The sequence below is a fragment of the Cricetulus griseus genome, assembly GCF_003668045.3.
Source record: "Cricetulus griseus strain 17A/GY chromosome 1 unlocalized genomic scaffold, alternate assembly CriGri-PICRH-1.0 chr1_0, whole genome shotgun sequence".
Classification (NCBI taxonomy): domain Eukaryota; kingdom Metazoa; phylum Chordata; class Mammalia; order Rodentia; family Cricetidae; genus Cricetulus; species Cricetulus griseus.
Window position 1 is genome coordinate 147,347,302 of NW_023276806.1, and position 27,045 is coordinate 147,374,346.

Consider the following 27,045-nt stretch of genomic DNA (forward strand, 5'->3'; position numbering starts at 1 on the left):
ATTATATGTGAGGCTCTTTGCAACATAATGATATATGGTCACAAAAAAGATGAAATTATTGGCCTGTAGGACTGGGAGACTTGAGCAGGTGCCATCTTACTTCACAAATGCCACAGAGCTTCATCACTTGTTTATTCAGTCTTTGACAAGCACCATTTCTGGCCAAATATAGTGTCCAGGTGCTATCCATAGAACATAAAAAACCCGAGGACAAACTGTGTCTAGCAGAGTTGTAGACAAGAAGAATAGTAAGCAAGAAAGGAATAAAGCAAGAGGTGAAGTGCTTAGGAGAGACCAGGAAGATTCCTATAAAGACTGTGTTTTTCCTCTATGTGACACAGGGAGGCACTGTGGGTTTGTAAGCATGAAAATCATACCTCTTGATTTGTTTCAGAATCAGTTTGGTGTTGTCTTACCTGTGAGGTAGAAGGGAGTATAAAGAGGAAACATACGAGGCTATTGTAGGATCTTAGGCAAAGGCAGATGGTGCCCTGGACAGATGATGCTGGAAGAGATGTTGAAAACTGACTGAATCTCTTTGAAAGGCAGAGGTTTCACAATTTGGGAAGAATTAGAGGTGGGATGTTAATAATAAAATTAGCAAGGGCCCTAAGATTTTTCATTGAACAAAGGAAGGAGTGTAATTAACCTGAAGGTGAAAGGGGAGGTCTGAGGTGTCTGCAAGCATGAGTTCAGGAAAGCCAGATTCCCAAAGTCAGAGTGATAATGCCTGTCTGCAATCACAGCATGTGGGATCTGGAGGCAAGAGGATCAAGTGTTAAAGGCCTGCCTCACCTGCCTCTGTACTGAGTGCAAGGGAAGCCTGTGCTACCTTAAACCTTTTGTCCAACAGACAAACAAACAACAACAAAAAAAACAACAACAAAAGGGTTGATGGTCCCTTATAGATAACAAACTGGGGACATTTGTGTGTGTGTGTGTGTGTGTGTGTGTGTGTGTGTGTGTGTTCGAGGAAGTCAAGGACAACTTATGGGAGTTAGTTCTCCCCTGTGATGTTGAACTCAGGCCTTCAGGCTTGGTGGTAAGGGAGTTTACCCAATGAGCTATCTCACTAGCTGCATATGAATTATTAATGAACTATTTGAGTATGATTAAGTTGTAAGTTTTACCAAACAAATCTGCCTATTAAATGATATGAAAAATTTAGGAAAAAAAACCTCTTGCTTAGATGTCTGATACTTCTGACCGCAAGTCAATGTTAACATACATTTTAGCTACATATTGATTATTGCAGAGATGGTCTGACAACAAAAATCGGAGCAAATCTTTAATTCTAATGTTTTTTTTTTTGTTGTTGTTTTTTGTTTTTGTTTTTCGAGACAGGGTTTCTCTGTGTAGCTTTGGTGCCTATCCTAGCACTCCCTCTGGAGACCAGGCTGGCCTCGAACTCACAGCGATCTGCCTGCCTCTGCCTCCCGAGTGCTGGGATTAAAGGTGTGCGCCACCAACGTCCAGCAAATCTTTAATTCTATTTCAAATGGTTTTTGTTAATTACATGCATACTTACTTATTAGAACAATGTGAGTGTGAAATTTAAAGCTCAAATGAAAGCATTAGTTGAGTTTGAGACTTAACTGATTTTGCTTTTTTGTTATCAGCCTCAACAATTTGATCCTGTTTATAACTGTAGCCAATATATCTGCCTTAATATGGAATGGACCTTTTACAACTGGTCTCTGAACTGCCCAAAGGACTTGGAAATGCCGGACTGTGGATTCCGAGGATGGCCTGTTCAAGTGAACACTGATATATGCTGCCCTGAGTGGGAATGTCCCTGTTAGTTTGCATTTCTCATACGGTGAACAGTATCTGAATCAAAGAACAGTGGTGAAGTCTTTTTGTTTTGTTTTGGGTTTCTTTGTTTGTTTGTTTTGAGATTGTCATGTAGCCACCACCCCCACATTTTCCCCACATGCCTCAAATATATTTTGATGAGGCATTCTTTAAAATGTTTCCCCATTTAGAACTGAGTGCATTAAAACAGATTCAGAAAATTTGAAGTTATTTTGGAAGCAACAAGGCAGAGCCTTGTATGAATAGAATGGACCTTATAATTGGCTGTGGTCACGTATTCCTGCCTACAGCAGGTATTAGCGTCTTATGGAGGACTTGTTACAGCAGAGTGCTAGAGCCCATCTCTAGACTTTCTGGTCCTGGGAGTGGATCTGTGTAATTAGTGTTTAAAACATGCATTTTTAAAATAATTTTATACATATTTATATAATGTTCTTTGACTAAAAGTCTCTTCATTATTCTCTTTTCTTCTCCACACAGAGCTATAGGATACAGGAAAAAGGAAGTCATATTTCTCAGTAATGTGGCCATTTGTACATTGTCCCCACCCAAGAAAATAATCCCCGTCCATGCTCACACAGCAAACCCCAATTAAGTGCACAGGGCACACACATGGGCACACACAAGTGCAAGGGACATGAACAAGTGTATACACACACACACACACACACACACACACACACACACACACACACCACACACACACACACACACACACACCACACACACGAAAAAACATGATGTGAAAGTAGGAGAGGAACTGGGAAGGAGGTATATTTTAAAGAGAGGATTAGTTTTAAAACTCCAATAGTAATTTAAGAACCTCCACTCTGCATTGTTTTGTCTTAGGTCGGTGCTCAATGTTGTCAGAGCTGAGCATTATTACATTTGATGGAAACAGTGCAGCACTATCCAGCAAGGCTTCTTACATCTTAGTAAGAATCCCTGGGGAAATTGTGGTTGTTCACATTGAAAAGTGTTCCCTGAATCAGGTAGGTTGTGATCCATCTTCCTAAATCTGTAGCTCATGTACATTGTAACATCCTGGATTCCACAATGATAAAATACTGAAAGAGACTGATCTTATTTTATTGGAACCAAGGAAGTTTTCATGTAAAAGCATTTAAAATAGATTTATAATATTACTCTGATGGTTTTGAAGGACAATTATTACATTTAGTGTAAGTGTGTTTCTTTCCTTATTCCCCCAGAATGGAAATGCTGTTAAAAAACCAGTGAGTATTTACAAATAATTTAGTAAGTTCATTTTGCTTACCACTAAAACTATTTAATGTCATAAAATTTTAATTTGTTTCCAAATGAAGGCTTCTTTTGGAAGAATCTCAGGACTTTGTTTTAAGAAGCTCAATGTGACAACATCAACACATAAAATACTTATCAGTAGAGTGGCAAGAAAGGTAAGATCATGCAGTTAAGAAATGTCTTAAAATGGGATTAGAGTAGGAAATGATGCAAAACAATCATTTCCACAAAAGGAGGAATTAAACACCCTTGTATTTTCCTTGCTCTTATGGATAAATATTTTTGTCATGGAAACTTAGAAGATGTGTTTCTTATTTTGATATTTTCCCTCCATTTATCTGAAGGCATTTCAAATATTCATCCTCACAGGGAGGAGGTGTGAGGTATGTAAATGACCAGGGAAGACAGGAGTTAGGGGCAAGCGACCAGAGCAGAGAGGAGAACAAAGAGAGAAATGGTTCCCTCATGGTATTGGCAGGACGGTTAAGAAACAGCAGAAAAGATGGCTAATAAAGAAATGACTCTAGTTCTACAGCATGGAACTGAGAGCTCTCTAAAGATGACAAGATGCCTGTGTTTGATCTTTATCGCCACTGGGTTGCTAGGAGTTTCCAGGTCCACAAACCCCCACTCAGGTAGAACCTCATGGCTGTCATGGGTTAAAGCTGAGACATGCTGGGTCACGACACATAGTAATGACCTCAAGTCAGTTTTTTTTTTTTTATTTTAAAGTATAGTTTCCTTGGAATTAAGTGGACATGCTGAAAATTAAGTTCAGAATCTAAACAAAACCAAGGAAGTAGAATTACTGAGATTCTTAATCTTTATTGAGTTTGACAGATAATTCTCCTGAACATTATTATTCTTGAATCCTGAATTAGAAGAAAAAGCATCTCTATCTTAAATTAGTACTAGTAAATAATGGTCTGGTCACCATGTTGAGGGAATCAGACAAAAGCAAATATGTGAAACAAATGTACTTTTCAAGAGAAAATAATCAAGAGCATACTGAATATATCAAGGCAAAGCAAAGGGTCAACAAGAGAGAGTAGAAGTTATCAGAAGGTGACTGGTGACAAAGAAGTAAAATTTCACATACTAAAAAACATCCCACACTATATAAAAGCCTAATTTTAATTTCTATCCTTTAAGAAATATTCTCCTAAGGGCTATATGTATGTTATTCTAGGTAGACGTGGATTCTATTGTCGTGCCTTTGCCCTTTTCAAGTCAAGAGCTGTTCATAGAAGATTCTGGTACAATGTATGTGATTACTACTCCTGCTGGGTTAATCATAAAATGGGCTCACCTTACAGGAATCATAGACATTCACTTCAGCCCTCAGTTTAATTTGTCTTCCTATACAGAAGGACTCTGTGGTGAGTTCCAATGTTGAAATTTCTCTTTTTTTTATGTGTTTTCCTTCTTACATACATTGTTCTGTATGCCAATGGCCCACTTTCTAGATTGAGATGTGATACTCATGTTTAGTTTTATGTGGAAGTACATTAGAAAGCAATGATTTTCAACAAATGAAGTAAGGAAAATATTTCAGGTTAGATATTCTATTTAAATGCACTTTTGTTGTATCTTCTTATAGTATTTATACTGCCATCTTTACTGAACATTCATAAGTTGTTAGGTATATTTTAACTCACTTAATTTCAGCTGGCATTACTATATCGGTCCCAGAGTTATCTTCATTTATATGATTAAAATATGATACACAAAGGTTAGGCTTTTATATATTTGTTTCTTTCTTACATTTTAATATCTGGAAAAACATAAGCCATCTTGGAAGAGTTTACTGTTCTGAATATTCACGCCAGTTTTATCATAAGTACACAGCTCATGTTTACCATTATGCCTAGGCTTTATTCAACACACACACACACACACACACACACACACACACACACAGAGAGAGAGAGAGAGAGAGAGAGAGAGAGAGAGAGAGAGAGAGAGAGATAGAGAGAGAGAGAAAATTATAAATCAAACTGGACATACCTGCAACCATATAACAAAAGTTTGAAACTACCAGATCTGTTATCTTTTGGAAAGCTCAACATAAGGGCCCTTCACAGTGATGTGATCTGAAGACAATATTCCATTTTTTGAACTGCATACACATTAATATTTTGTTAAATATGTTTTACATGTTTCCTTGACTACCAAGAATATGTTAAACATAGCATAAACTTCTATGATGATTTAAGATTATCATTATCAAAATAGTTATTATTGAGTATAATAATAATTCATTAGTTATTGAGTAATAAAGCCAACCTTGTGAGTTTGCCTTTATTCTAGGATCTATCTCTTCTATGTGGTATGGTTTTTAATTCACTTTTCATGCTGTTTTGCTCTTGTGAAGACAGTCATTTGGCTAACTAGATTCTAAATGAGTAGCGTAAGGAAGAAACTAGGGTTACATTTATGCTGGGCATAGATCATTGCCTAAATGCATGGCCTCTACAGTGGGAGATGTCTGGTTAATTAAAGTGATGTTTGTGTTTCATCAGGACTAGCTAGTCTGAGTGCTGACTGAAGAAACTAGTAAAAAAAGAGTGAGGCCCAAACTGAGAGAATGCCAGATGGGAAGTGGAAAGCCATTATTGGCATCAAATTCTTCATCGTATTGTGAACCCTTGGCATGGTGGTTAGAATAAAACATTTTTTGAAACTGTATTTGAAACTAAAATGTATTTTTCCTACTATCTCTCACTAGAAAAGTTTAGATGTAAAGAACTAGATAGCTTTGATATATCTACAGAAGCTGACAATCTTTGTTTGTGCTGATACTCCTGTTTTGGGATCATAATTATATGCTTAAAGAAAATGTTTAATTCACATTTTATGGAATAAACTGAGAATTAAGAAAAATGACAGGTTAAATTAGGGTAGGATTTGATGAGGCTGAATCAGGACTCTGTGGACATTTCCCTATGCTGTTCTTTGCTATACACTCCACTGATGAAGAGTAAACTAATTTCTCTGGCTGAAGTTCAAGGCTAAACCATGCCCACAACTCTGAATATTTTGAAGAAATACATCTATATGTTAAGCATTAACCATGATATTCTAATACTGAATTGATCTTTGTTCCTCAGGTAACTGACATCAGCTGACTGATTTTGAATGGATGATTTGTAATGATTATATCAACAGGAATTCACTTAGTTTCTTTTACCATTGCTGTTATAAAATATCCCAACAAAAGTGATTTAAGGGAAAATATTTATTCTATCTACAGTTGAAAAGTATAGTGTCAGGGTAATCAAGACAGCAGAAGCTTGAAGCAGCGGGCCATGTTGTACTCACAATCTGGAAGCAGAGAGCAATGAATGTTTGTGTTCATCCTCCTTTGTTCTTTCTATTTAGTCTAGGACCCAAGATCAGGGAATGGTGTCTCCAACTTTTAGTGCGGTTCTTCCCCCTTCAATAAACTCAGCCCATATATTCCCCACAGACATGCACAAAAGCTAGATAATCTCTCAAAAGTCTATCCATAGATTGATTGGTAGATAATTCTATCCTGTCAAGTCAGCAATTAACACTAGCTATCACAATGACCTGCTCCTGGAGTTATATCATGAGCTAGATAATGGAGTATCTATTATTGAAAGGAAAAGTTTACTATGTTTATATAAGATTTTCCTTGTATAAATTCCAGAAGACTGGAATTCATTCATGAAATATTTGCTATTCTAGGTAGTATTTAATTTCACTTTAGTTTGGATGCTGTAGGAACAGAATATTCATATACATTATTTTCTTCATATTCATTAAAAACAGACATAATTTTAAAGGTTCTGTCAGTGCCAAAGTCAAAGGACACCCAAATTTAGCTATTCATAATTCAATTCAAATCACTTTTTCATTTATTTAAAACCAAGTATTAAGCCAGTTTAGTCATATTTGGTGATAGTGAAAAATTTTCCCTTCTAAAAGCCACATCTACTTTTAAGGAATTTGCAATGACGATCCAGACGATGACCTCAGGATGCAGAACGGCACCGTCATTACCAACATGGAAGATATAGAGTTGTTTATTGGGAGCTGGGAAGTTGAGAAGTCATTTGAAGTAACAATGAGAAGACCTGTTAGGAATTGTACTGAGTATGACTGCAGTCACTGCATTGAGTTACTGAACAGAGACGTTTTCATTCTATGCCGTGACAAAGTAAGTTAAAAGCAGCCAGAAACTAGTGATTGCATTTGAGTTTGTGAGAGGAAAAGAAAAGACAAAAAGTTCCCTTGCCTGCCATGGTGTTCTCCTAAGAATAGCTTCTCCCTGGTCCTTCTGTCAGTAAGTTTGAAGTTCAGGGATGCTTCCTCTTCATAAACTTCTAGAGACAGGAAGGATAATTGTAGTTTTCCCTCCTATGTTTTGTTAGAATTTTATAACTTTGAGGGAAGTGGAATTGTTTCCCATGTGTGAACTCCCCGAGCATAAAGAGATCGATGGTGCTTGATAACCATGTGTAGAAGTTAAGACAGTGATGTTTTAGTCAGTTTCTATGATGCTACCCTGTAGTTACACAGCCATCACTTGATTTCACTGATCGCTGTGTTCTCCTTTCCTTAGTTTTTGGACTTTCCACCTCACTCTCTTGCTTTCTCAGCTTACGTGATTAGCAAATATTTTTAAGAGATCCCTGGGAAAAACAAAACAAACAAACACCCCCCCAAAAACCAAAAAAAAAAAAAAAAACCATTTCTTGTTAAAATAAAAAGGACAAACTAGTACAAAATTTTGCAAGTCATTTACGCTAGCCCTGTGCTAGAATTCTGTGACACACAGATAAGGTTCTCCCTATGCCTTCAAAAAATTTAAAAGGAGGGGAATCCATAGACAGATATTTACAAGAGGTGGTATGGAGATATAAGCTCAGCTTTGGAAAAGCCTTCAGGGAGATTCATGTATCAGAGTCCTCATTGCACAAAAACAAGGGGGAGAGAGAAAGATCTAGACACAGGAAACAATATGGATAAGAGAATATTTGCTACAGAAGTCCATGAAATGAGAATGCTGAGGCAGTTTGATGCACTCTGCATGGGTGAAGTGTAGTCTACAGAGAAGAGCGAGGAAGTTGTAGTTAGGAAGGCACACATGTCGATGACTGTGCTAGACAGGTAAGAGCAGATTCTGCAGTCAGCCTGGACTCTGAGTTCCCCGAGGGAATGAACAAAGGGCTCAAAGTAATGGAAAAAAGTGTTTTTTTTTTTTTTTCTGGAGGTCAGTCTACTTCAAAATTTAGATGAAAGTAAATGTTAAGTGTTTAAATATTTTAAATGTATGCACATAAAAATACACTTGTACTTTACTATTATTTAAATCTTTTTTTAAAGCGTCATCAATTCTTTTTTTTTAAATCTTTATTTTTCATGGCAAAATAGTTTTGAAAATTGAGATTTAAGAGAAACTTTAATGACATTAATTTACTACCCTGATTATTTTTAACTTCTTTGAAGGAAGGTTTCATTATGTAGCCCTTGCTAACCTGAACTTGCTTTGTAGACCAGGATGCTCACAAACTTGCATTGGTCTTCCTGCCTCTGCACCCCATGTGCTGGCCCAAAAGGCACACTCTACTTGATTTTTCAAATGGTTCCAGGTTAGCTCATGGCCTTTGGGAAAGTTAAATTAACAAAATTTATTATATGATAAAATGCATCTCTAGGTCTCACCAAGGGACTTTTGTGAGAAAATGTGGCTAAACTACACCTATCTCTGGAGCTATGAGTGCGATGCAATTTCTGCATATGTGGCTCTATGCAACAAGTTTGATATCTGCATTCAGTGGAGGACGCCTGACTATTGTCGTAAGTGACTGCTAACGCAGTGCTATCTTCTAATCCTTCTAGAATGTACTATTCTTTACAATCCTTTCTTCATTTCACTTTTAGTCACAAAGTAACTTAGTAAATAGAAAGGGAGTGGAAAAAAAAAACAAATGTCACAGTACAAGTGCTGTCACCAAGCTTCAGAAATAAAAGGGAATTCAGCTCTGTGTCCTTCTCCTGTCCCCCTTTTGCTGTGTTATAGAGGATTCTCCAACCTTGATTCATCATGAATGTCTAGTTTCCCCAATTTCAGTAGACACAGTAAAATTGTTCCTCATCAAGACTGTACCAATTTACACCACTTCCCACAAGCTGAATATTCATTTTTGAATAGCATGACTTTTTAAATGGAAATCAACAAGAATTTCCTAAAACATCATAAGAAACTGCTCAGCAACGCATCTTTTGAAAGTAAATGATTAAGCCTCTACAGGCAGATTTTTCTTTCTTTTTTTCCCTTAATTTGAGTAACATATTTAAGGAATGTTTCCATGATTATCTCACAGAGAAAAGGAGAATTTGTATCTCCTCTGGCTGTATGGAGCAGCAACTTTGTAATAGTTGACTGTATATTTATGTGAAAGAGACTTGTACTGGAAATTGGAAATATATATTTGAAATAAATTAAATTAATGCTTTCAACTAAAATGCTGAATACTATCTAGATGCTTGAACAATACTTTTGAATTCCCAAGGCTTACTTTATGTGTTGTTGTGCAGTAAATGACAAATAGTCTTTGAGAACTAAAACATGCAAAATTTATCTCTGTAATGCAGGCTGATCTCTCTCTCTCAACCAGAATGCACACAATTACCTTGTTTATTAGAAAATTCTGTCCTTTATGGCTTACAGCTCTGAGCTGCCCAGAGGGAAAGGAATACCAGCCCTGTGTAAGACCATGTGAAGCAAGAACGTGTCTCAATAAATGGTTCTATGGGCACTCCTCATGTCTGAATTTGAGAGAAGACTGTGTGTGCAAGAATGGAACCATTCTTCACCGGCCAGATAAAACTCTATGCATCCCAGAGCAAGAATGTGGTAAGGCTTAAAGTACAAAATGGTTTCTCAGGAATCCAGCAATAATACACATGCAGTATCTTTTATATATTGGAAATGTATGCTGAAGGAAATTGACCAAAGATGCCCCAGGTGTTGGAAAGGAAATGAATTTGTAGTTTGCTTTTAAAATGAATTCAGTTGGAGATAAAATTAGGGTACTTGGTGATTATGGTCTTTAATCTTTAATTATTTATATGCTAATAACTAGGAAAGAACAAGGTAAATTAACAATTAAAACTCTGTTGTGGGTGTCAATTTAAATCCTAATAATTTTTGCATGGTGGTTCACTATTGCGTCTGTGACTCTGAGGCTATGTATCTGTAAGATGGAGAAATTAATGGTACTTAGTCCTTAAGGTTAGAACAGGGAAACACAAAATAATTAAAAAACATTTGGTGCATTCAGTGCCTTAGGAAAATAAGAATGCAGGAAATGGTAGATAGCATTGTTATCTAGGGGAAAACACTTAAGTACTTTGTGTTCATGTTCAAATTATTTTTGGTGCATTATCTTCATGGTTGTGGCAAATTACAAAAGCACAGAATTCTGAAAATTGCAAAACAGAACTTTGTCAGTCACATGGGTCTTAATTATGGCAAGAAGAAAAGGAATTTTGCTAATAACTAAATGGAAGGACAGATAGACTAGAGATGTAAGGATAATTCCAGAAACAGGCTTGTGACTGCCTGTAAGGAAAGTGTCCGTGGAAGGTTAAGAAAATAATAATTATTTTCTGTAGACTGTACATCAACTTTGGTAAAAGAACAGTACAATGCAATGCTAAAGAAAGAAAAGAAGAATCTGAGAAAGCATAGATTTGTGACCTGCAGTGATCGTGCTGGAAAAGTCATGGTCCAAAATGAAAACCATCATGACTTGACTTCCTGTAGCTCTCAGGTTGTAAATGTAATAACCATTGCTGATCTTTTAAAGGGTGCACTGACAATGAAGATCAACCCCACAGTGTTGGGGAGATTTGGAATGGGGGTGTTGATGAATGTGCTCTCTACAAATGTTTGGAGGATGGAAGCATTATTCCTGTAGAGCCTGTCTGTGAAGAAGAGCCCTCCCCCATTTGTGAACGAGAAGCTGAAGTTGTCATGGGCATTATTGATGAGCTGACCTGTTGTTCTAAAGAAGTTTGTGGTATGCGGATGAACTGGAACCTTGTAGATATGCATGCTAACCAGTCTGAAAACCATGACAGGGTAACAAGGACTTACTTCCATAAATGTCATTTTCTCAAAATGAGTTCTATAAATACATGTAACTATTAATCATATTCAGCAACTTATGACAAAAGGCAGGTCTCTGAATCTTTGATCCATGACAATAAGGGAAGCAAGAAAATCCCAGAGGATCCTTAGAGCTGGTGCTGTTTCATATACAGCCATGTTTGAGGCTTGATGGGCTTCCTTGGTGTGAAAACACATTTGGTTGAGCCATTTCCCCACTCTGAGATAACAGCCTAAGCCTCCAGTTGTACTCACTGCTGCTGTAACACTCCACTGCTTTTTTTTAGGCTGTGACATGACTTTATGTGACAAGACCATTCCAGTATGCACAAGTAGCCAAAAGTTGATTGTTGGCTATAGTGCTCTTTCTTGCTGTCCACAGTATGAATGTGGTAAGTCAATCTATTCGGGACAATGAAGCTCACTGTACATTCTAAATAGTTGATGAGGCCCCTTCCTCTGGGTCTCTAAGGACCACATTTATTGTAAAAGATTGTGAAATTGCTAATTCCTAAAAATGCCTTCATATTAAGATTGTCACTCAATTCAAAGAGAAAAAATGGTATTATCCTATTTTAATTTATTTGTTGTCTCATTCATACAAATTTTCAAACATATTTGTGATTCTGCAGAATGTGATACATTGAAATGCCCCAACATTTCAACACCAGATTGCAGAGAAGACCAGTTTGTACTTCAGGTGCAACAAGGAGAACCTTGCTGTTTCTACCCTTTCTGTGGTGAGTGCTCTAGGGATAATTTGCAGCGAGAAGATAATGGAAGCATCTGTTTGCTGTGAATCTCATGGAACCAGTGGCAAGTGGTATTGTTATCTTGCAGGATTGAACTGAATGAAAATGATAGGAAGAAGAGTATATTGTAAATTACTCTCAGTAGTATTACAGCCAGTACTTACCCCATCAGCAAAACCGTGTGTGCCTGTCCAAACAGGGTACAAAGAATGGAATCAAGACTTTTCTTTAATGAGGCAAACTATCTTTTAAAGAGAAAATTCAAAGTGTGCTAGTCTAGAAGACCCAACTAAAATAATGCAATGTACAAGGACATACAAGACCATTTTAAAACTCAATGTCTAAATATCCCCCATGAACTATGATGATCCCTAGAGAGCACAGAAGAATGAGACCTATCTAGCAAGTACCCAGCACAAAGTATTCTTTTTGGTGAATTAGAGAGTGAATCATAAGGAAATCTCCTTCTCCCCAGTTCAAGAGAATTATCACACCCGAAATCAGAAGACATCTTCTCGAATTACTTTGTTTCCTTGACTGTGTGTGGCTAGATTAAGTTCTAACAAAGATTTAGAGTCAAGTGCAAAAGCTTAAGAGGAAGAAGCAATGTCACCTCTATCTGCTTCCTGTTCTAGGTATGCCTCCATTTCTCATTCAAATTCCATTGAGAAAGATTCTGATCAATCAGACCTGGGTTTTCCCACATAGTGGCTGGTTTGGACAAAGCCCCTTTAGTGGCAGTCTTTGTAAGAACTGTGTGGATGAGTCATTTGTCATTGTCTTTCAGAAAATTACCACATCTGGAGGCATGCACTGAACAAGTTCCTACTATACTGTTCATCTACAAATGGGACCGATCACAGACAGAAAAAAATAAGATAATTGCAGTAAATTAATTAATGCTATTTTGCTTTCAATAATAATGAATTATTCTGGAAATAAATGCCTCATATTTCTGATAGGACACCCTCTTTTGCATTGTACTTAGAAAGCACAAAGTTGTACATTTAGGCAACAGAGAGCTATGCCTTATTTTCCTACTTCCCAATTAAACATATTGTACTTTATTTTGATTCAGTTGACAATCTGAATTAATTATTAGGCTGATTTTAGCTTATTATGACTTTGGATATTTTTTATTCTTTAGTTTGTGAAACATGCTCAGAACCAACTCCACAATGCACTGATGGGGAGTTCCTCACAGTGGATCTGAATACTACACATTTATGTTGTCCACAGTACTATTGTGGTAAGGCCACCTTAACTAATTTAAAATATTTTAATGTGTCAATGAAAAGTCCCAAAAGAGAGAGATGTTTAAGAAGTTCAGTGGTGCTGTTAACTCAGGCTCCTTTGTCAGAGGTTTACTGGAAGAACTGAGGTAGATCAACTATGGCTTAATTCATGCTATCCATAGGTGCACATTGCAGTGAAAAGTAGAAGAAACCTCTGGGGACTAGAAATCCTGCATTGCCTTGGTAATGACAGCAAACTAATGACTGGCAAGTTCATGAGATTCATCTTCTCATCTTTATCCGTTTGATTTTTCTTCCTAGTTTGTGAGCCGAATCTGTGTCCTCCACCATTACTTAACTGTGCAAAAGATATGGATCTGGTGAAAGAAAATGTATCTGGACAGTGTTGCCCAAACTGGCATTGTGGTAACTCATTTCATATTTTAAAATTTTGTAATAATGGATTGATATATTTTGATTCAGGTAAACATGTTGATTTTTGCCTTTTAGAATGCAACTGTGAAAATCTTGTCATACCAATTTGTGAAGTGGTAAGAATATATATTTTGATTGCCTTATTATGTTGTTCAAATTGGTATCTTTTCCCTTTATCTGCCTCGTTTCCAAATTACTGAAAATTAATTGAATTGTTCTTGTTATATTGAAATACATTAAAATAATGACATTACGTGATAGTTAACATTTTATATGTTTTTTAAGAAAGTGGCCTTACAAGGTGTTGCGTATCTATAATTCCAGTACTTGTGAGGCAGAGGCAGGTGGATCTCTGTGAATTTGAGGCTAACTGTCTACTTAGTGAGTTCTAGACCAATCAGGGTTACATAGTAAGATCTGTCAAAAAAGTGATGCATAAAATATGATGCACTGTAATGCTTACTTGTTTAACAGACAGTTTAATCTCTAATATTATGTCGCTGAAGATCCTAGTTTAGCTACCACAGATTTCATAAAAAAGTTTTCATCTGATTTGTGTGTAGTATAAGTACATTTGCATAAAAGTAGGATCATGACTTCTACATCTCTCAAGCTCTTACTTAACATCAATCTTCATGAACTGGATTTTTATCTCATTTTATAAATAAGGAAGTTAAGGCTTATTAGGGTAAATGATTGATTGAGGTCGGGATTCAAAAGGTGTGTGTGTGTGTGTGTGTGTGTGTGTGTGTGTGTGTGTGTGTGTGTGTACACATTGTGTATTTGGCCTTTACTCCGGTACCCAGTGCAACAATTCAGAGTAGGTTTGGAGAATTCTAGAGTAGGTTTGGAGAATTCTAGTCATGATTACCCCAACCAGAGCATTGCTGCTTGTCCAGAAGATACTTAATCATCATTTGCTTTCAGTTTAGTGCAAACCAATCCTACAATGAGAATGACTTAGTGTCCACTTTGAAAAAGTTGGATTGTAACACATATTGAAAGGATAGGAGATATGAGAACCACTTATATACTGCTTGTGGTGGTGGAAAATGGCACACACATGTTCAATAACAGTGTAATAGTTCACTCGGTTAGACAGGGGTACCACTTGGTCCAACAACTCACCCACAAGAAAGAAAATGATGTCACACAGAAACTTGTTCTTGAATATCATACTAGCCAAAGACTGAAAACAACCCAAGATGATAGAGTTTTCTACTAACCTTAAAGGCCTGTGATGCTTATGCAGGAGCACACCAGTGATCTTATTGGATGTAATGTTAAGAACTGGTAAATAAGCCTGGCGGCGGTGGTGGTGCATGCCTTTAATCCCAGCACTCAGGAGGCAGAGGCAGGCGGATCTCTGTGAGTTCAAGGCCAGCCAAGAACAGGCTCCAAAGCAATACAGAGAAACCCTGTCTCCAAAAAACAAAACAAAACAAAAAAACAAAACAAAAGAAACAAGAACTTGTAAATACTAAAGACATTTGCTGTTGGTGGAGTGGGTTCCTTAAGAGATAAAGCTACAAATAAATATGTGGGTATGGTCTGAAAAGAACCAGACAAAGGAGGGAATATTACAAAATAGATATTTGAGCTTTTGAGTAAAAGCTGTGTGTAATTATGCCTTTGATTATTAAAATGGAGATGTGTAATAGTTTTTTTAAAGTTCCATTAGAAAATTTTATTTCCAATCTCCTTGTAATTGACCTTAAAGTCATAAAACAACAAATGAATGGACACATGAAGTTACAATTTATAAGGCACAACGAAATGTAAAGTATTAGCTTGGAGGAAAATTAACTTTAAGACAGTGGTGTGAATTTATATGAATAAATTATTTACATGAAGAGTCAAATTCATTTTATTGATATGTCTTATGAAGATTAAAGGCACTGTAGAAAGGAAATGCTTCCGAGAAAATACTTGAAAATGTAAGCCTGGACCTATGATAGCTTAGAGCAGTGATTCTCAACTTTCCTAATGCTGTGACCCTTTAATATGGATCTTACGTTGCAGTGAACCCCAACCATAAAATTATTTTTTGCTTCTTCATAACAGTAGTGCTGCTATTGTTGTGAATCATAATGTAAATATCTGATATTTCCAATGCTCTTAGTGGATCCCTGTAAAAGGGTTGTTAGACCCCAAAGGGTCGCGACCCACAGATTGAGAACCACCGGCTCACAGGGTGTTAAACCATTTTCCAACAGGGTGAGGTTTGAGTCTCAGTCATGACAAAAAAGTTGCTAAAAGCTACAGGTTATACAGTACTCTTGGGGTGCCGCTTCCATCCTGACCTTTTTATATACACTGGTCCATTTATTTCTTTCCATAATGCTAAGTGGCCAGCAGTATCATTAGATGTGCTTTACAGATGAGGGAAATACGGCACAGATTGGTAAAGTAATGTGCACTTTTTCCTGTAACTAGTAAAGAGGGAGCCAAGTTCCGCATGTTGCATTTCTTCTCCTGAGTTGGCTGTTAGACACTGTCCTAGACTCCCTGCTTTTGCTCTCTGTGTATGCCACAGCTGCCTTGCTGGGATGTAGACCTTAGAGTTTTGGACTGCTCATTTCCCTGACTACAAGCTTCTTCTCCGCCAAATTTCCCTCTAGAATCTCAGAATCAAACACATTTAGTAGGATTGGAAATTTAGGACAAACCATAAACACCATTATGTCTGCCTTCATTTATTTAATAGATGAGGAAATTGAAGTACAAAAGGTTGAATATTGTGTGCTGGGGAGATAGTTGGGTCAGTCCACTTCACAACTGTAAGGATTAGAGTTAGGAAACACAGAACCTCTGTACCTTACCTGTATTTCCTGTCCACAAGAGGCAGAGAGAGATTTCCAGGGCAAGCTGGTTGCCTGTAGGGCAAGGTGGCTGTCTGTTCACACTAGCAAATTGATGAGTACAAGTGAGACCCCTTGCTTCAGTGTATAAAATGGAGAGTGATCAAGGGAGATACCTGTTGTCCTCTGGTTTCAACATACATGTACATTCTCATCTACACACACAAGACGTACATGTGCCCACACATACAAACATGTACACACACTTCCCCCATACAATTGAGTAACCCACAATCACATTTTTATTGTGATTTTCCCCCTGAATACTCAGCAAACTTAAGCTTCCTCACTAGAAGGTTTACTTGTTAAGTATAAATGTCTACCCGAGTGAAATTACATATAATGTGGATTTTCAAAATGATCATGATGTCACATGATAATTTCTTTCTAACAGGGAGAATTTGCCACAATAGATCAAAACTTTCAGAGTGACTGTGGATGTGTACAGTATCTTTGTGGTAATTTTTTTTAATAATCTTAAATAATAAATGTTTCTTATTGTTGTCTGTTTCGCATCTCTATATTTAAAATATTTTCTTTTAGAAATATGGTATCTGTATTAAGTCAGTTTGTCAGTATTATAACAGACTACTCTCATTTTTTCCTTTGTAATATCTCAAAATGTTCTGGAAATTTGATAAGCGATAAAATGAATTTTACATACCAGAACTCTATTTCTTTTCCCAAAGTCTCTTTAAAATATGCTATCTACACTCGATCTTAGCCAAAATGCCTAGAAGCAATAGATCTGGGGGAAAGGAGACGTGGGGGGAGGGGAACGAGGGGAACTGTGGTCGGGGTGTAATATATGAGAGATGGATAAAAAAAAAAACTATGCTATCTAAAATAGTGAACATATTTTTGTTCATTGTTTTATCATCACTATTGCCATTTCAAAGCATGAAATACTTTATTTTCATACTAAGATATAGTGGGTTCACAAAATGAATATTTCTTCAGTGGCTTAAATTGCTTCAAAATTTTGTTTGAGCAAAACAATGGCAGAACCTCAGACCTAGAAGAAAGGAGAGCTTCTGGGTTGCATCCAGCCCTCTCCCAGCCTGCTCTAATGTGACACCATTTTGATACAGTGGTGCATTATCCCGGCAGCACTAAGAATGGAATAATTTCTATTAGCATAATGATCATTAAAGTCACAGAATGTTAGAGTCCCACAATGAAGGAAGGGCACTGCTATGACTACATTAGGCTCTGCATCCGTCTAGCTCAACATTAACAGTGCTCATAACTGTGTTCTGGAGAAGGAGCAGAAATACCTTGCTCATCCCTGAGACCTCATATACTTCTGGAAGTCTCTATAAAATGTATCTTTTGGAATATGTTGATACAAGTGATTTTACAGATATATTTTATCATATATTAAGGGATAGCTGTGCTATTGATGTTGTTAAATGAATCCTTGAGTTGCTAGATATATATTTGTAATATCTTAATAGGCTTTTGAAAATTATGGTCCATCAAAATGAAAATCTAGTCTTAAATATAAGTTCTACTGATTGGTAAATATAAAAGACGACATTGTGTTTTGTTTTTTATTGACTTTTTTTTTTTTTTTTTTTTTTTTTTTTTTTTTTTTTTTTTTTTAGAAAAGGATGATGTGTGTGTGTTTCAAGAAGTATCAGTATTGAATCCTGGCCAATCTCTGACAAAGTATTTGGAAGGGGACTTTTGTCATACAATAGAATGTCTGGAAGAAAAAGATAACAATACAGGCTTTCATACTCTGAATGTTACAATGGTGAACTGTTCAAAAGAATGCGATGTTGTAAGTGTTCTTATAAGTTGTTCTGGGGGCCTAGTGAGTTTAACATTTCCAAGTAGAGAGTTTGAAATTGTTAATACTTTTTGGGTTACACAATTGAATAGCGCCTCAACACTATTATGTTATGAGATGTCTATTTAATGCAGATTTTCACTCTACTACGAGTGACCTTGAGTTTCAAAAGATGTTATGGGGAGCTTTCTTGCTTGGTTGACCTAAGATTGTTGTACTTGCTTGATGGATGTTGCCTGCAGATGTAGAGGTTAACACCTACTTCATTTGTAAGTTGGCGTACAAAGTAAATTATTCTTCAAAGCTACTGAGATCCAACTTTAGAGATGCTTGCAGATGCTCAGAGAGAATACCTTCAGAACTAATGCATGGAAATGCTAGTGTTGCTGTGTGGCTAATGCTATGCCTGTTCATTATGTGCAGCACCAGATGTACACCCCAGCCCCCAGTGATTATGATTGCTGTGGAACCTGTAAAAATATATCCTGCAAATTTCATATGGAAAATGGAACATCAGTTATATATGAGGTACGGATTTTCAGTTCCTGTTAAAAACATCATCTGCCACACCTCTGCACACATTGCACACCTACACACAGTGTATACCTCCCCACACATTAATATATTTGTTATATTTAAAACTTTTTATATCTTTTGAGAATTTTATAAAAAAAAAGTTTAAATTGTTTCCTGCGTTAATTTTAACTTTGACTCTCACAATTTTCCAGATGTGAGAAATGAGTCCAGAAAAGGCTGGTATCTAATCAAGTATGAGGATAATACAAATTAGTATTTTTATGAAGCCGTTAATTTTTTACTTTTGATATATTGGCTATTACTATTTTCTGAATTTGAATATTGTTTTTATTACCCCTGATCTTGTTCGTTGTTGTTCTTGGAAGATCTGGAGCTATTTGTTTTGAGATAGGACCTAGAGCAGCTGTTCTCATCCTTCCTAATGCTGTGACACTTCAATACAGTTCACCACACTCATGTTGTGGTGACACCCAACCACAAAATTAGGTTTTGTTTCTACTTCTTAACTGTAGTTTTGCTACTGTTATGTATCGTAATGAAAATATCTGATATGCAGGATATCTGATATGTGATCCTAAATGGGTCTCAACCCCATAGGTTGAGAACCACTGACCTAGAGCAAAAGAAGTGTTTGAGTTCATTTATTTTTTTAGTCTAACAAGGAATCTTTAGGAGTTTGACTGTACTTTTAAATTATAGTTATAATGTAACCAACATCAGTATGCAAATGTTTTCTTTTAAACCTGGCAATAACGAAGCAAGAGGAAAAAAACAAATCCCAAACAAGGAGGATTGTGAGGGGTGTGGTTTGCTGTTTTGTCACTAGTTAGGAATATCAGAGTGAGACCTTTGTCATGGTCATTATATGATTGTCAGTAGAAAGAGATATCTCTGTTACTTTTCTTCCAGTTGCTGTATGTCATATTAACCTCTCAGTTCCATTATGAAACCAAACACGTACAAACTCTCTCTCTCTCTCTCAAACACACACACACACACACACACACAGAGAGAGAGAGAGAGAGAGAGAGAGAGAGAGACAGAGACACAGAGAGAGAGACAGAGACACACAGAGAGAGACAGAGAGAGAGACAGAGAGAGAAAGAGACAGAGATTTTTCAGACACAGTTAAGAACAATGTAATTTTCAAATGTAATATTAATGTCCCCAGAAACTCTGTCTTGATTTGGGTTTGCTTAAATATTTAATTAATTTAAGGGTTCTAAGGATTATAGCAGATGTTAGCATGTATAGCAGTAACTTTCTCTTTTATTCTTAGGAGGGGAACACCTGGCACTATAACTGCACCACATATGAATGTGTTAAGACTGATGAGGGCGCAACGATTCTAAACTACACCTTTGTTTGCCCTCCTTTTAATGAGACCGAATGCAAACTGGTTTGTACTTCATTATATCTAAAGAAATTCTGCATTAACTGTAATTTAGGAAGTATACATTAGTCTGCTTTCCAAGGTTCTACAGACACTGTGGCTTTTTTACTATGGTGGATGTTTTCTTTCTTCGAATAAGTAAAATCTCTATTGTATTTTTTTTTCTGTTTTACATTTGAATTAGAAACAGGATTGTTTTCCATGACAATCCTAGTTCCCACTCCCTCCCCTCCTCTGCTACCACCCTCTCCAACTAAAACCCTACCTATCACATATCCTTTCTGCTCCCCAGGAGGGCGAGGCCTTCCATAGGAGGTCATCAGAGTCTATCATATCCTTTGGGGTAGGGCCTAAGCCCACCCCTGTGTGTCTTGGCTCATGGAGTATCCCTGTATGTGGATTGGGCTCCCAAAGTCCACACCAATGCTAGGGATAAGTACTGAACTACCACAGGAGGTCCCATAGAATTCCGAGGTCTCCTCACTGAAACCCACATTCCTGGGGTCTAGATCAGTCTCATGCTGGTTTCCCAGCTATCAGTCCGGGGATCAAGAGCTCCCCCTTGCTCAGGTCAGCTGTTTCTGAGGGTTTCACCAGCTTTGTCTGGACCCCTTTTCCTATTGTTCGTTCTTCTCTGCAACTGGATTCCAGTTCAGTTCAGTGATTAGTTGTGGGTGTCTGCTTCTGCTTCCATGAGCTGCTGGATGAAGGCTATAGTATGGCATATAAGATAGTCATCAATCTCATTTTCAGGGGAGGGCATTTAAGGTAGCCTATCCGCTGTTGCTTAGATTGTTAGCTGGTGTGATCTTTGTAGATCTCCAGACTTTTCCCTAGTGCCTGATTTCTCTGTAAACCTAAAATGTCTCCCTCTATTGTGGTATCTCACTTTTGTTTTCTTCTATTCTTCCCTCTACTCAACCTTTCTGCTCCCTCATGTTCTCCTCACCCCTCCTTTTTTCCCCTTCTAATTCTCCTAGCTCCCCCCCCCCCACATTTGCTCCCAATTTTCTCAGGAGATCTTGTCCCTTTCCCCTTCTCCAGGGGACCATGTGTGCCTCTCTTAGGGTCCTCCTTGTTTACTAGCTTCTCTGGCAGTGTGGATTGTAGGCTGGTATTTCTTTACTCTATGTCTAAAATCCACATATGAGTGAGTACATACCACGTTTGTCTTTTTGTGATTGGGTTACCTCGCTCAGAATAGTTTCTTCTAGTTCCATCCATTTGCCTGCAAATTTCAAGATTCCATTTTTTTTTTTTTTTTTTTCTGCTGAGTAGTACTCCATTGTGTAAATGTACCACATTGTCTCTATCCATTCTTCAGTTGATGGGCATCTAGGTTGCTTCCAGGTTCTGGCTATTACAAATAGTGCTGCTATGAACATCGTTGAACAGATGTCCTTGTTGTATGAATGTGCTTCTTTTGGGGATATGCCTAAGAGTGGAAATTTTGGATCTTGTGGTAGACTCATTCCCATTTTCCTGAGGAGTCACCATACTGATTTCCAAAGTGACTGTATAAGTTGGCACTCCCACCGGCAGTGGAGGAGTGTTCCCCTTTCTCCACATCCTCTCCAGCATAAACTGTCATTGGTGTTTTTGATTTTAGCCATTCTAACAGGAGTAAGATGGTATCTCAGAGTTGTTTTGATTTGCATTTCCCTGATGGCTAAGGATGTTGAACACTTTCTTATGTGTCTTTCAGCCACTTTAGATTCTCCTATTGAGAATTGTCTATTCACTTCTGTACCCCACTTTTTGATGGGATTGGTTGGTGTTTGGGAGACCTGCTTCTTGAGTTCTTTGTATATTTTGGAGATCAGCCCTCTGTCAGATGTGGGGTTGGTGAATATCTTTTCCCAGTCTGTGGGCTGCTGTTTATCTTACTGATTGTGTCCTTAGCCTTACAGAAGCTTCTCAGTTTCTGGAGGTCCCATTTATCAGTTGTTGATCTCTGTGTCTGTGCTACTGGTGTAATGATCAAGAAGCTTTCTCCTGTACCAATTAATTCAAGGGTATTTCCCACTTTGTCTTCTAATAGGTTCAGTGTGGCTGGATTTCTATTGAGGTCTTTGATCCATTTGGACTTAAGTTTTGTGCATGGTAATAGAGATGGATCTATCTTCAGTCTTCTACATTCCAGCATCCAGTTATGCTAGCACCATTTGTTGAAGATGCTTTCTTTATTCCATTGTATTAATTTAGCTTCTTTGTCAAAAAACAAGTGTTAGTAGGTGTGTGGGTTAATATAGGTGTTTTCAAATCTATTCCATTGGTCTACCTGTCTATTTTTGTGCCAATACCAAGCTGTTTTCAAGAGTATAGCTCTGTAATAGAGCTTGAAGTCAGGGATGGTGATGCCTCTGGAAGTTCCTTTATTGTACAGGGATGTTTGGGCTATCCTGGGTCTTTTGTTTTTCCATATAAAGTTGAGAATTGTTCTTTCAAGGTCTGTGAATAATTGTGCTGGGATTTTGATGGGTACTGCATTGAATCTGTAGATTGCTTTTTGGCCAAGACCGGGATTTTTACTGTGTTGATACTACCTATCCAAGAACATGGGAAATCCTTCCATTTTCTAGTATTTTCTTTAATTTCTTTATTTAGAGACTCAAAATTCTTACAGTTCAGGTCTTTCACTTTTCTGTTTAGTGTTACCCCAAGGTAGTTTATGTTGTTTGTGGCAATTGTAAAGGGTGATGTTTCTCTGATTTCTTTCTCCATGAATGTATCATCTGTATATAGTAGGGCTACACAGTTTTCTTTTTTTAGTTAATCTTATATCCTGCCACTTTGCTGAAGGTGTTTAGCATCTGTAGAAGTTCCCTGGTAGATTTTTTCAGTCACTTATGTAGACTATCATATCACCTGCAAATAGTGAAAGTTTCACTTCTTCCTTTCTGATTTGTATCCCCTTTATCTTCTTTTGTTGTATTATTGCTCTAGCTAGAACTTCAAGGACAATATTGAAGAGCTATGGAGAGAATGGACAGCCTTGTCTTGTCCCCAATTTTAGAGTAATTGCATTGAGTTTCTCTCCATTTAATTTGATGTTGGCTGTCAGCTTGCTGTATATTGCTTTTATTATGTTAAGGTATGTTCCTGTTATCCCTGATCGATCCAAGACCTTTATCATGAAGGGGTTTTGGATTTTGTCAAAGGCTTTTTCTGCATCTAGTGAGATGATCATGTGTTTTTTCCCTCAGTCTGTTTATATGGTGGATTACATTGATGGATTTTCGTATGTTGAACCATCCTGGCATCCCTGGGATGAAGCCTACTTGATCATGGTGGATGATTTCTCTGATATGTTCTTGGATTTGATTTGCCAGTATTTTATTGAGTATTTTTGCATCAATGTTCATGAGGGATATTGGTCTGTAGTTCTCTTTCTTAGTTGTGTGTTTGTGTGGCTTGGGTATCAAGGTAATTGAAGTCTCTTAAAAAGAGTTTGGCAATGACCCTTCTGCTTCTATTGTGTGGAATACTTTGAGGAGAATTGGTGTTAGCTGTTCCTCAAATTTCTGGTAGAATTCTTCATTGAAGCCACCTTGTCCTGGGCTTTTTTTGGTTGGGAGACTTTTGATGACTGCTTCTATTTCATTAGGTGCTACAGGTCTATTTAAGTTGCTTATGTGTTCTTGATTTAATTTTGGTAAGTGAAATCTGTCCAGAAAATTGTCCATTTCCCTTAGATTTTCAAATTTTGAGGAATATAGGTTTTGAAGTGTGACCTGATGATTCTCTGGATTTCCTCTCTGTCTGTTGTTGTGTCCCCCTTTTCATTCCTGATTTTATTGATTTGCATGTTCACACTCTTCTGTTTATTAAGTTTGGATAAAGGTTTGTCTATCTTGTTGATCTTCTCAAAGAACCACCTCTTTGTTTCATTGATTCTTTGTATTGTTCTCCTACTTTCCACTTTATTTATTTCAGCCCTCAATTTGATTATTTCCAGGCATCTACTCCTCAGGGGTGTGTTGACTTCTTTGTGTTCTAGAGCTTTCAGTTGTGTTGTTAATTGCCTAGTGTGATTATTCTCCTGTTTCTTCATGTGACCACTTAGATTTATGAACTTTCCTCTTAGCACTGCTTTCATAGTGTCCCATAAGTTTGGGTATATTGTGTCCACATTCTCATTGAATTCTAGGAAGTCTTTTTTTATTTCTTTTTATTATTTCTTCCTCAACCCAGGAATTGTGCAATTGGGCATGACTTAATTTCCACGAGTTTGTAGGTTTTCTGCAATTCGTGTTGTTGTTGAAATCTAACTTTAAAGCGTGGTGGTCTAAGATACAGGGGGTTATTTTAATTTTTTTGTACCTGTTGAGGTTTTCTATGTTGCCAAGTATGTGGTCAATTTTAGAGAAGGTTCCATGTGGCACTGAGAAGAAGGTATATTGTTTTGTATGTGAATGTAATGTTCTACAGATGTCTGTTAAGCCCAGTTGGGCCATAACTTCTATTAGTTTCTTTGTTTCTTTGTTAATTTTCTGTCTGGTGTTCCTGTCCAGTGGTGAGAGTGGGGTGTTGAAGTCTCACACTATAAGTGTGTGTGCTTTTATGTGTTTTAGTAATGTTTCTTTTACGAATGTTGGTGCCTTTGTATTTGGGGCTTAAATGTTCAGAAGTGAGACTTCATCCTGATGGATTTCTCCTGTGATGAGTAGGAAGTGACCTCCTTCATCTCTTTTGATTGATTTTTAGTTTAAAATCCAGTTTGTTGGATATTAGGATTGCTACCCCTGCTTGTTTCTTGGGTCCATTTGATTGGAAAATCCTTTCCCAACCTTTAATTCAAAGACCCTCTGTCTTTGAATTCGAGGTGAGTTTCTTGTATGTGGCAGAAGGATGGATTCTGTCTTATCCATTCTGCTAACCTGTGTCTTTTTATGGTCAGTTAATTAATATTGATTAATATTGAGGGATATTAATAACCATTTATTGTTCATTCTTGTTTGTTTTGGATTTGGTGGTGGTGGTGAAATTATGTGTGGGTTTCCATCCCTTTTTTTCTTTTGGCTGTTGGTAAAGTGGGATTATCTATTGCCTATATTTTTCTTGTTGTAGTTAACTTCCTTCGGTTGCAGTTTTCCTTCCAGAACTTTTTGTAGAGCTGGATTGGTGGATATGTATTGTTTGAATCTGGTTTTGTCATGGAATATCTTGTTTTCTCCATCTATATTGATTGAAATCTTTTCTGGGTATAGTATTCTGGGCTGGCATCCATGGTCTCTTAGTGTAGGTAGAATATCTATCCAGGACTTCTGGCTTCCAGAATTTCCATGGAAAAGTCAAGTGTAATTCTGATAGGTTTGCCTTTATATGTTACTTACCTTTTTCTTTTGCTGCTCTTAATATTTTCTCTTTATTCTGTATGTTTGGGGTTTTGATTATTATGTGGTGAGGAGACCTTTTCTTTTGGTCCAGTCTATTTTGTGTTCTGTAGGCTTCTTGTACTTTCATTGGCATGTCTTTCTTTAGGTTGGGAAAGTTTTCTTCTATGATTTTGTTGAATATGTTTTCTGCACCTTTGAGTTGGATTTCTTCACCTTCTTCTATACCTATTATTCTTAGGTTTGGTCTTTTCACGGTATCCCATATTTCCTGGATATTTTGTGTTAGGGATTTGTTGGACTTAAGATTTTCTTTGGTTGATGAGTCTATTTCTCCTAGTGTATCTTCCACTCCTGAGATTCTCTCTTCCATCTCTTGTATTCTGTTGGTTATGCTTGCATCTGTGGTTCCTGATCGTTTATCAAGCTTTTCTATTTCCAGCATTCCCTCAGGTTGTGCTTTCTTTATTGCCTCTATTTCAGTTTTTAGAATCTGGACCTGTTTCTTTGAAGGATTTGTTGATATCTTTTATTTTTTGTTTTTTTCTTTCATTTCTTTAAGGGATTTTCTCATATCCTCTTTGAGGCCCTCTATCATTTTCATAAAGATGTTTTTAATGTCATTCTCTTCTGCTTCATCTGCATTGTGGTGTTCTGGTCTTATTGGTGTATTGTCCCTAGTTTCCGGTGGTGTCATGTTGGTTTTTCTGTTGTTGAATGTGCTTTTTATATTGTCTTCTTCCCATCCTTTCTTCTGGTGGGTGTAGCAGGAGTTTCTTCCTCTCCTAGTGGGTATGGGACCAAGGTTCCCTTCTGGTAGATGCAAACAGTTCCAATACTCTGATGTCTGTCTTCTCCTGGATGGAGGCAGGACTGTTACTGGGGCCTTGGCAGTCTTTGTGTGTGCTAGATCCTGCCGGCTGAGTTCAGATCCCATGAGCAGACCTCTGGCATCAGGTGTCCCCAAGTAGGGCAGGGGAAGCCCTCTATTGTAGTTCTTTATGTGCTATTTTGAACACAAATTTGACTTCCAAAGAATGGATAATTTACTATCTCCAAATTTTCATGTGTATATTCAAGGATAATTGAAAAGTCCTTTCAAGCAAATCCAGTCTCCCTTCTAATCTAGATAAATGTGCTACTTAATTGAGTTTTTCCTTTTTTCCTTAGACAAATACATAGATTTATCATGTCATTAATGCATCCTGATGTGCTTGACATTTACCTTGCTTCTTTGAGGCAGGCCACTGGAGAACTTGGTACTTTTACAGATTCCATAGTTTTGTTCCATTTTTTACCCTCTATTTTCCCAGAGAAAAATCTATTCCAGGAGAAGATTTTCAAAGGCTTATGATTTTTATTTTTAACATTATCTCTTTCTGGTGTTAATTACATAATCAGTCCTTAATGAAAAATGTATTTATTCAGTTGCATAGAAAAATAGTTTAGTCTCACTGATTTTTCCTCTGAAGTCATACCC

At 37.2% G+C, this 27,045-nt stretch overlaps 1 protein-coding gene across 1 annotated transcript in view; it reads left to right on the forward strand.

The window, feature by feature from the left end:
- The window catches only part of Otogl (otogelin like), a 136,465-nt gene that overhangs the window by 103,505 nt on the left and 5,915 nt on the right, over positions 1–27,045 (forward strand). The window contains exons 38-55 of the mRNA XM_027392463.2: positions 1,620–1,797; positions 2,665–2,807; positions 3,027–3,050; positions 3,141–3,233; positions 4,268–4,457; positions 7,047–7,261; positions 8,763–8,904; positions 9,779–9,964; positions 10,920–11,132; positions 11,509–11,613; positions 11,854–11,961; positions 13,121–13,222; positions 13,530–13,634; positions 13,719–13,759; positions 16,899–16,962; positions 18,112–18,290; positions 18,723–18,827; positions 20,116–20,235. Coding sequence (XP_027248264.1) covers positions 1,620–1,797; positions 2,665–2,807; positions 3,027–3,050; positions 3,141–3,233; positions 4,268–4,457; positions 7,047–7,261; positions 8,763–8,904; positions 9,779–9,964; positions 10,920–11,132; positions 11,509–11,613; positions 11,854–11,961; positions 13,121–13,222; positions 13,530–13,634; positions 13,719–13,759; positions 16,899–16,962; positions 18,112–18,290; positions 18,723–18,827; positions 20,116–20,235 — 2,313 coding nt within the window. The remainder of the gene's footprint in view (positions 1–1,619; positions 1,798–2,664; positions 2,808–3,026; positions 3,051–3,140; positions 3,234–4,267; positions 4,458–7,046; positions 7,262–8,762; positions 8,905–9,778; positions 9,965–10,919; positions 11,133–11,508; positions 11,614–11,853; positions 11,962–13,120; positions 13,223–13,529; positions 13,635–13,718; positions 13,760–16,898; positions 16,963–18,111; positions 18,291–18,722; positions 18,828–20,115; positions 20,236–27,045) is intronic.